The 10,572-nt window shown below is 37.1% G+C and overlaps 1 protein-coding gene across 1 annotated transcript in view; it reads left to right on the top strand.

Moving 5' to 3' along the window:
* mfsd11 (major facilitator superfamily domain containing 11) overlaps positions 1–10,572 on the top strand; it is a 28,763-nt gene extending 18,191 nt beyond the window's left edge. The window contains exons 9-10 of the mRNA XM_048611114.1: positions 4,590–4,725; positions 4,923–10,572. Coding sequence (XP_048467071.1) covers positions 4,590–4,725; positions 4,923–5,084 — 298 coding nt within the window. The 3' untranslated portion in view covers positions 5,085–10,572. The remainder of the gene's footprint in view (positions 1–4,589; positions 4,726–4,922) is intronic.

Below are 10,572 nucleotides of genomic sequence, written 5' to 3' on the forward strand. Positions count from 1 at the left end.
GAAATTAACAAGCAGGACCTCAAATGTAATAATCTCTGGATTACTCCCAGCACCATGTGCAAGTGCATCCAGAACTGGATGGATATGGTAGATGAATGTGTCTGGAAAGATGATCTAGGAAGGAGGGCTTTAGATTCCTCACACACTGGGATTAGCTCTTGAAAAGATGGCACTTCTACAGGCATCGTAGGTTGCACTGAATGGAGTTGGGACTCAGTTTCTTGGAGGGTGTTTTGTTGATGATGTTGGGAGGGCTTGAAAGTAATTCAGCGAGTTTGGGAACCAAGAGACAATACTAGGGAGGAATACCTGGGTGCACACAATACTTGGAGAGATGGAGAGCACTAGGAGACAATAGGAAGCCATTGGGTGAAGTTGTAGGTAAGGGAGCAACTAATTAAGTCTAAATTGGATTTACTATGCATGTGCATGAGTGCATAAATAAGATTAGATAGTTACAGGCTCAGATGTCATGTGGGATTATAATTTTATAACAATAAGAGAGACCATGCTGAGTGAAAGGAAGCAGACAATAATGGTTAACTAGTATTTTCGGGCTGCAGAAAGTTTTGTAATGGAGTTCCCAGAAGTCAGTATGGGGACCTGTGATTTTCCTGATTATATATTAATGATCGAGATCTTGGTGTCCAGGTGATAGTTTCGAAGTTTGTGGTTGATCTGAAACTTGGGAGCATTGTAAACTGTGAGAAGAATCGTTCACAACTCCAAAAGTATGCAGACAAGTTGGTGAAATAAACACAAAACTCTGGAGAAACTCAGCAGGTCTGGAAGAATATGGAGAGAAAAACAGTTAATGGTTTGATTTCAGGATGATTCTTGAGGAATTTTATTTTTCAACACCAGAAAAGAAGAGAAAACATTTCTTGTTAAAGCATCAAATGAAACAAAAAAATGGAATGAAACTGCTGATCGGGACAACTTTGAAATAGTGTGAGGCAGTGCTGGTTGTGTAAAGATCAAGAATGTGGATGTGGTGGTGCGCGACACTAAGTGTGGATCTCAGGATGCTGTGACAGTAACTATCTGAGGAGCACTAAAAGTCTTGCAAATTCCTGTAATCTTGTTTGGGTTTGAAACATGAAGGTTGGAATCCATGCACAGTAAGGCAGAGTGGAGATGGCCACTAAGGAAAGAGATGTGGCTGTGAAAGTGAGTTTTGGCATACACTTCAACAAACATTAAGAGGGTAAAAGAAAGCAATGAAGGTGAACAAGTTGAAAGATTAAACTGAAACACCATCAGACAAAGGGCAAAACTTCTTCGAGGTGGGCATGCCTGGAGGAGACATGGCTATGAATTAAACATTAAAGCAAAATACTGTGAATGCTGGATATCTGAAACAAGCACAGAAAATGCTGGAGAAATTTAATGGGTCTGGCAGCATCTGTGGAGCGAGAACTAGTCAAGATTTTGAGTTCACTATAACGTCTTATAAGTTGATGGAGTTGGCAGACAGGTGTCAGATACAGTTCAGCACACACAAAGCTGAGGTGATGCATTAATGTACAAAGAACCTGGACATAGTATACAAAAGGAGCTATAATACTTCAGGTTGTAGGGCTATTCTTCTTAAAACCTTTGGAATATCATGTGCGGTTGTGCACTTTGGAAGGAAGAATAGAGGAGCTGAATATCATTTAAATGGACAAAAACTACAGAGCGCAACAAAACAGAGGGATTGGTCCTCCTCATCCATGATACAGAAAGCTAGCATCCAGGTTTAAAGGGTAATAAGGGGGCATTTGAATGTCTTTATTTCAAAGGGAATGGAGAAAATACATAGGGAGATTTTGCTAAAACTTTACATGTCACTAGTCAGACCACAGCTGGAATATTGTGAACAGTTTGGGCACCTTTATCTAGGGAAAGATATACTAGCATTAGAGGCAGTTCAGAGAAGGCGGATTTCAGGTCTGGAGGGACTGTCTTATGAAGATGAGATGTAATAGGTTGGACCTGTACTCGTTGGAATACAGAAGAATGAGAAGTGATCTTCTTGAAACATACCAGTTTCTTAGGTGTCTTGACAGGGTAGATGCGGAAAGGTTATTTCTCCTTATGGGACAGTCTAGGACCAGACAGCATTGTCTTAGTTTAAGGTTTCGCAAGTATAAGACAGATGAGGAGTTTCTTCTCTCAGGGTAGTGAGTCTGTGGAATTCTTTACCACAGGGAGCTGTTGAGGCGAGGTCATTAAGTATATTCAAAGTTGAGATGGACAGATTTTTAATCAGTCGGGAATCAAGGATTATGGGGACAAGTCAGCAAAGTGCACTTGAGGTGCCATATTTTGATTGAACTGTGAGTAGACTCAATGGACTGAATAGTCTACTTCTGCTCCTCTGCCTTATGGTCTTTATCAATCAGAGAGAGTTAGCTGTATATATGAGCAGAACACTGAAGGTGGCAGAACAGGTTGAGAGATCGGTTAATAAAGCATTCAGCATCCAGACCTTAACCAGTAGCGGTGTAGTGGACTAGAGAAAGGTGGTTATGCTGACCTTGTATAAAGCATTTGATCAACTTCATCTGGAGTGTCGTGTATATTTTTGGGTGGTATGATTAGGAAGCAAGGAAATGCATTGGACAGAGTACAGAAGAAATGTTCCAAAATGCTTCTGGGGTGAGGAACTACAGTTATGAGGATAAATCGGAGAGGTTGGGACTGTTCTCTCTGGAGAGGAGGAGGCCAAGAGGAGAGCTGATGAAAGTTTTCAAAATCATGAGATGCCTGAGTAGAGGAGAAACTATTTCTGCTTGTAAAATGATCAAGAACAAGAGGGAACTGATTTGCAAAAGTAGCAAATGTAATGTGAGAAAAAAAGCTTTTTCTGGAATGCACTACCTGGAAGCATGTTGGAGCCAGAGTAAATTGAGGCTTTTAAGACAGCATCTGATGATTATTTAAATAGGAACCATGTGCAAGAGTATAGGTGAAAGGCAGGCAAATGGCACTAAATTGTAAAGTTCATTGAAGAGCCGGTGCAGACATTATGGGCCGAATAGCTTTCTTTAGAGCCATAACAATTCTGAGATTCTGTGACCAAATGGAAAGTCCCTTCCTTGGAATTTTCCTTTCTTACTGAAATGCATCCGTTCTGTATATTCTGACATATACCTTTAAATGTCTGCCTCTGCATCTCTATTTACCTATTCCTTAACCTAGTTTGTCAGCTCCCTTTAGCTAGCTTTACTTTATGGCTCACAATTGTCCTTATTTAAAAATAAAATGCTAGTCTTGGATCCAGTCTTCTCTCCCTCAAACTGTATGTAAAATTCAATCTCAGAAGTGCCTTCACACTTTATTACTTTAATCTAATTTTATCTGTTGATTTAATCTTGGATTTGCTCACTCCACCCCTTCCTATCACAGCCTGTTTATCATTTCCGGCATTAATACCTTTCTTTAACATCTTGTCTCTACTCTTCGTGCCGTGTTTGCCAAATTTGATCCATTGCCTCCAGTAATTTTTTTTGAACTCCTCTCTACTTCTCCAGTTATGCAGCTGGTTAGAACACTAATCCCAGCAGAGTTTGACATTGGACAGTCCCAATGGTGAAGATCTCACTTCTCCCAGTACAAGTGGCCCGTCAAGTGGAACCCACTTCTCACACACCAGCCTCTGAGTTACACATGGATCTCTTGAATCTTACTTTCACATCCCAATTTGCACATAGCTCCGGTAATAACCCAGAGTTTATTACCTTTGAAATTCTACTTAATTCGATGCCCAGCTCCTCATGCTGACTATGCAGAACTCCTTTTCTTTGACCTGTGTATGTTCCTGGTACCTACATGAACCACAACAACTGGATCTTCCCTTTCCCCACTCCAAATTTCTCTCTGACCATGAGCAGATATCCTGGACTTGACATTTGTCAAGCAACAGGTAACCGTCGCTCTTTGCTGCAAAGAAAAGTCAATTCACTTTATTACACTGTCTCCTACTACCACGACATTGCTTTTTTACTCCCGCTAATTAAATAGTGTCCTGTATGACAGTGTCACGATCATTTAGCTCATCCATCCTGCAGCCCTCACTTTTATCCAAGCAAACTGAAAAAAAATCTCAAACCTGTTGGACAACAGCAAAAGCTGTGGTTTCTGCTCTGAGTTTCCTTACCTGCCTTACTTGCAGTCACACTTCTCTGCTCCTGATGACTCACCATATCAGAAAACCCTATCTTAATTAGTGTGTCTGTCCCTTGTTACAAAACTTGCAGGTAAGTCTCCCCCACTCTAATGTGTCAAAGTATCTGCGGCTTGGTCTGCCACACTCCGAGTCTGAGCAATAGCTCCTGTAGCAGTAAATCCCTGACTGCACAGAGTGCCTTTACTTGGTGCTTCTAGGATCTTTGCAGTCTCTTTGTCCTTGTGCAATGATAGACAGAAATGAATTCTTGTAATTTCAGTTTTGAAAAACAGTTGTTTAGTTTTATCTTGCCTTTTCCCAAAGACCAAACACGAGTTAAAATTTCTTCAGCATTTGAGTGATAGAGATATACTACAAGTTTTATGTTTGTGTTGATGAATTTTCCAGCTCATAATTTGTTTTTTTTACTCCACAGCAAAATCATTGCCATGGTTTGCAGTTTCCTCCTGGGACTAGGTGATAGTTGTTTCAACACACAACTCCTTAGTATTGTAGGATATATGTACTCTGAAGAAAGTGCCCCTGCGTTTGCTGTCTTCAAGTTTGTGCAAGTAAGTGTGAACTGCTTTCTTGTGTGTGTACTTGATCTGAGGGCAATAGATAAATATTCATAACAATATATTAATTGTAGCAATACAAGGTTTGGTTTAATATTCAATGTTAATGTTAAAAACTTTTGTTTATCCTATACATTGAAGTTTCTTCTGAGCAATATATTCATTGAATGCTATTTTTCTCTCTCCACCAGTCTATCAGTGCAGCAATAGCATTTGGCTACAGCAATTATCTACTGCTAAAGTGGCAGCTGCTTATCCTTGGCATGACTGGATTCTTTGGCACAATATCTTTCATCCTTGTGGAATGGAAGGCTGAAATACATTCTCGTGGTTTCAGTTATGATCGGATTTAATCAAGAAACTACATTTTAAAAGACACAATGATATGTACATTTTTAAAGCTTAGATTTATTTTTAAATACCACTTTTACAAATGTCTTTTGAGAATTTTAATTTTGTTGTATGGAAATATTCCTAAATACAATTTTCAATCGGATTTTAAAGTTACTATAATTGTATCAAACCAAGGGCTGCTGTCATTAGAGAGAGATGACTGGTGACGGTTTAACCTGAGAGTCAACACACTCAGATGAGCAGAGAGCTTGGGAAGGGGAGTCATTCATGGTAAGCTCAACTGATGTGGAAATCGAACCTACACTGTTGGCCTCAATCTATATCGCAAACCAGCTGTCCAATCAACTGAGTTAGTTCACCCCCTTATTTGTGGCTTAAAGATATAACTGGAGGAAATGTTATAAATCCAATAAAATAAGTTGACTTGATGCTGGCTACTGAATAGCTGATAGAATATATTCACGAAGCATTTCTGCTGCACACAAATTTCTACACTACAAGAAATATGATGAACAGACTAAATCTGAATGCTCTAAAATATTGACTTCACTGATTTGCAAAACTGTTTTAAGCATTTCCTTGTAGTAATGTTGAGCATTATTTCACATCCAACTTATGGTAAATTGCCAAATCTTATTGATCCATTTATTTGAAATGGGAAACCTTTTCATAATTCACAAAACTTGAAAAAATTTCTTTTTTTTTTAAATGAGAATCAAGGCACTTTTTTGAAATCGAGAATCATTGTTAGAAACTTTCCCTTTCACCATGCTTCACCTCATCGATCTTATTGTTTTCTTTTCAAATATACATTTTGCTGGTGGGTACTCTGAGAAGTACCAACTAACAAAAACATATTATTTCAAATAATTTCAAAAGTATTGACCGCTGCTCTAAAATTTAGTAATTGAACCTGCTTATTTGCACGTTGACGTAAAACTGAATATTTTTGTGATAAATATTTCCAGTTGTGATCATTCTTTTGAAAATACATGTTTTGAGCAACTAACTCCAATGTGATACTTCAAGTGGAAATATAGCTATTTCATGATTATTACTGATTGTGATGAGAGCTGAAACAATTTACTATGAAAATGACAAAATTTATGGTGTTCTTGTGATGTACCTTCAAATGTTCAGGATTTGACTAAAAGATAGGTTGTCAGCGACTCAGTTAATTATAACCTCGTATGGAATGTTTCTGTTTCCTGATGACTTGCTACTAAATACTTATGTCAAGATCAAAAGGGAACTTTGCTTTGAACTAAGATGTGATAAGAAAGTGAAGAATTAAAATTTAAGGGTTTTCTGACTGTTTACATTTAACCACTCTTTTTAAACTAATAGGTCATTATATTAATGAGTGTTATTTTTTTCTGATTACAATTTTATTAATCAGTGTCTAGTTTTTGTACATTTTAAACCATATTCCATACAGGATGCAATCTTATCTGGACAGTAATTGATCATTGAATGCTTTCCACAATGACTTGCTGACCTCCATATCAGTTTGTCTGTAGTTGCTGGGTACAAAGTGCCAGTGTTGTCGCTTTAATGTTGAGTCTTCAAGTTGAACAAGTTGATTTTGTGAAATTCTCTTTGTGCAGAGATAGCAATTAACTTTTCCACTCGTACACTTGAAGAGGTCAGAGACTGAAGTAGTAATTTTCCCCCCAGCAAACCATGACTTTAAATTGTAGATGCCCTGGGCTTGATAGAACTGAGGGTAGTATTTTGTGATAGTATATGTGGGAACCAATTTATTGAAGAAAAATGGAAGCATTGTTGATATGAACTAGGACTGAAAAACTGACCTCCCAGGGGCGCTCTAGATTTTATGTACTTAGTATCTGCAAATGTATGCATAATGTTTTATTCATTTTCTATTAATCAGTCACTAAGTGATCTAAATAGCTAAGCTTTTATGACAAGATCATGTTGCTGCATTGTTGAAACATGTAGCACCAACCTAAGTTGAAGAGTGTAAAGCTGTGGTAATTGATGCTCATATAGATATTGTATTTAAAAGTTTGTGTATTCACAAACACAAGCATTTCCCAGAACTTGCTGAAATTAATCTATTCTGCACTTAGAATGTAAAAATAATAGTATTTTATGATATTAAAATGTGCATAATTATTCATCATTTCTGTCACAAGTGACAAGTATTTAAATCAAAAATAGATGTTTCAAGGAATAACTTTTTCTTACCTTCTAAATACAGTAGATGGAAAATTAAAAGCATATTAGGGATGAGCAGTCGGCTTAAATTTGAGCTGTTGCGCACTGTTTTTGTTATTACTGAAACCCTTGAACCTATTTTTGTTAAAAGCATTGATTCTTCATCATGGCAAGAGATGGTTGCAGATTGAAAGAAGCTTGTAAACTTCAGTTCAATCCTCAAAGCTGGCTGAATCTGATGTGAGATGAGACCGATCGCCTTTGCATTGTCACCATAACTGCTGAGTTGTGAAGGTTACATTGAAACATAGAAACATAGAAGATAGGAGCAGGAGGAGGTCAATGGGTCCGTAGAGCCTGCTGTGCCGTTCTTCATGATCATGGCTGATAGTCCAACTCAATAGCCTAATCCTGCTTTCTCCCCATAACCTTTGATCCCATTCATCGCAAGTGCTAAATCTCATTGCCTCTTGAATATATTCAATGTTTTGGCATCAATTACTTCTGTGGTAATGAATTTCACAGGCCCACCACTCTTTGGGTGAAGAAATGACTCCTCATCTCCATTCTAAATCGTCTACCCTGAATCTTCATACTGTGACCCACGGTGCTGGACACACCTACCATCGGGAACATCCTCCCTGCATCTACCTTGTCCAGTCCTGTTAGAATTTTATAAGTCTCTGAACTCCAGTGAAAACAATCCCAACCTGGTCAATCTCTCCTCATGTGTCAGACCCGCCATCCCCAGAATCAGCCTGTTAAACCTTCATTGCGCTCCCTCAAGAGCAAGAGCATCCTTCCTCAGAAAAGGAGACCAAAACTGTACACAATATTCTAGGTGTGGCCTCACCAAGGCCCTGTATAACAACACATCCCTGCTCCTATCCTCTCAACTTCTCACAATGAAGGCCAACATACCATTAAGCTTTTCTCCCCCACTGGGGAATGTACCAGGTAAGACCAATAGCTATTATTCGTTGGTAGGAAACTCATCTCTGAATCAGAAGGTTGAGGATCAAGTGCCATGTTGGAGATTTGAGTACAAAATTTGGTTGACTGCTGCACTGTTGGGCTTGTTATCTTTCTGATAATGGCGTTAAATAGAGGCCTTGCCTGCCCTTTTTTTTTGGTGGAAAAGATCCCATGGTGTTTTTTTTTTGAAGAACAGCAGAAGAGTTTTCCACGTGTCTTAATTACCAATACTAAAATCAATAAAAACAGATAATCTGCTGTTTGTGAAATGTTGCTGTGTGCCATTCGAATGCTGTTTTCTGCATTGCAGCAATGACTGTTTCATTGTCTTTAAAGCACTTTAAGATGTCATGGGTGTGATATTAATGCCAAGTCTTTGAACTATTGTCTAATTACTAGCATTTTAATTTTGGGTATAAATTGTGCAGTATTTATGGCAGCTTTAGTCTCTCTCAATCAATGACCATTGGGCTAATTTTTTAAAAAAAGAACAACTGAAGGAATTTTCAGCTCATTTTGTCTTTCTGCACTTTCCTCTACATAGTGTCAAGTGAAAATATTGTCAAATTGACTGTGTTCATTTATGTTTTCAATTTTCCTTTGAGAAGGAACGAAAAAAATTGTAAATTCTGCATGTTTTGTCATTTTCATACCCTTGTTTACTGCCTTGAGGAACTTGAAATCTTTTCTGTTTGTCTTAAGGATTCTCGGAAATAAAAGCAATATAGCAAAAGTTATCGTTTTGTCAATTTTATTCCTAGTGCAAGTATTAAAAGATAAAAATTCCAAGATATTGTGCTTGGATTAGTTTTTTTTAATCTATTGTCACTCTTGTTTGCCTGTTGCTGTCCTAAGGGTACTTTCTTCATTACAAATTCCCAAAATAATTGGCTGGGCCATTGATTTTGTGTCTGCTAAAGTTGCACTGTTTGTTTTTTTTAAAAGCTGCTACTTGTCATTGAATATAAGTACAGGAACATCTCCAAAAAAAAACTGTTGGTGCTTTATTGAAATGTTTTGATCTTTCATTTAAATTTATCTTCTTGGATACCTGGATGTCATTCTGTTTCTTCATAATTTATTTATATCACAGGACTAAGTTACATTCAAAGTTGAGAAGCTTTCCCCATGTAGGTTATAAATCTTTGTCAAACATGCACACATAATGGTTGAATGGCTTGAAATTTCATTTCTCCCAGTTTAAAGAAGGAATAAATGAAATAAAGTTAGCATTTTCCTTCCATTTTGCTCAAGCCAAACTCTCTCCTTTTTTATATTTGGGCTATTTTTATAAGATCAGCAAGATTGACGTTGGCCGAATGGATGCAGATTGCATCCACTTGGGGAAATTCAGGCATCTGTTAAACTGGAGCTTGAACCTTTCATGGAACAAATATGTTAACTGAACTTAAGCTGATATCATTATTGTAGAAATATTATTGTAGTCACTACATGGAAAATGGGACATGAAACAATTATGTATGTCTTTAAATGTCCTTAAATTATGTAATATCAAATATAGTTTTAACAATCTAAAGTGTCAATGTTATACTGTTCTGAATAATGATTGATCATAATAGAATTTAAGTAACTCGGGAACCTGTTTTGATTTGAATATGTTTTGTTTCCTGTTGTCTTAATACATATTGAATTAAATTAAAACACCAGATTTCTGTTTGCTTTGTTTTTATACAAGAACTGATCTTACTGTATATACCAGTTGGATGAGATTAAATTTTGGTAAAGATCATGAGTTATTGTGGCAAAGGTAGGGAGGGGGACAATGCATTGCCAAATTCTTTTCAACATTCAATGAGGAAATGGTTGTGTAGCTTCACATTTTAAGGACCTGGAAATGAGGTTAATTTTCCTTCATTGGATCAGGAGATTTACGGAACAATCTGTTCCCAACAATGCTCACTAAGTTTAAGAAAGTTGTTTGGCATGTAAAATTGGTTGCTCATTTCAGATGAATAACTTTAGATTAGAATGAATTTTATCTTTCTTTTTATGGTCTCTGGAGAATGTCAGACTTATGTATTTTGTTATTTTCAAACAGCTTAAAATTTGTATTATGTTGCATATTGTTGTAAATTATTTCTTTTGATTGCGATGTCTTCATACTGCTCTGTTGTCAAGTCTTTGTCAAATTAAATTTGTTGGGCAATCTGCAATGCTAAGACAAAGTTTGTTTTAAATTTGTTTTGGTGTGTGGACGGTATATATGCTTATTCAGCAGAAAGTCTCCATGTAAAACTCAATGTGTAACATTTAGTATCAAGTGTGCAATATTTACATGTTATTTTATGTAATAAAGTTGTTTAAACTGGA

This window comes from Rhincodon typus, chromosome 23 (genome assembly GCF_021869965.1).
Source record: "Rhincodon typus isolate 14 chromosome 23, sRhiTyp1.1, whole genome shotgun sequence".
NCBI lineage: Eukaryota > Metazoa > Chordata > Chondrichthyes > Orectolobiformes > Rhincodontidae > Rhincodon > Rhincodon typus.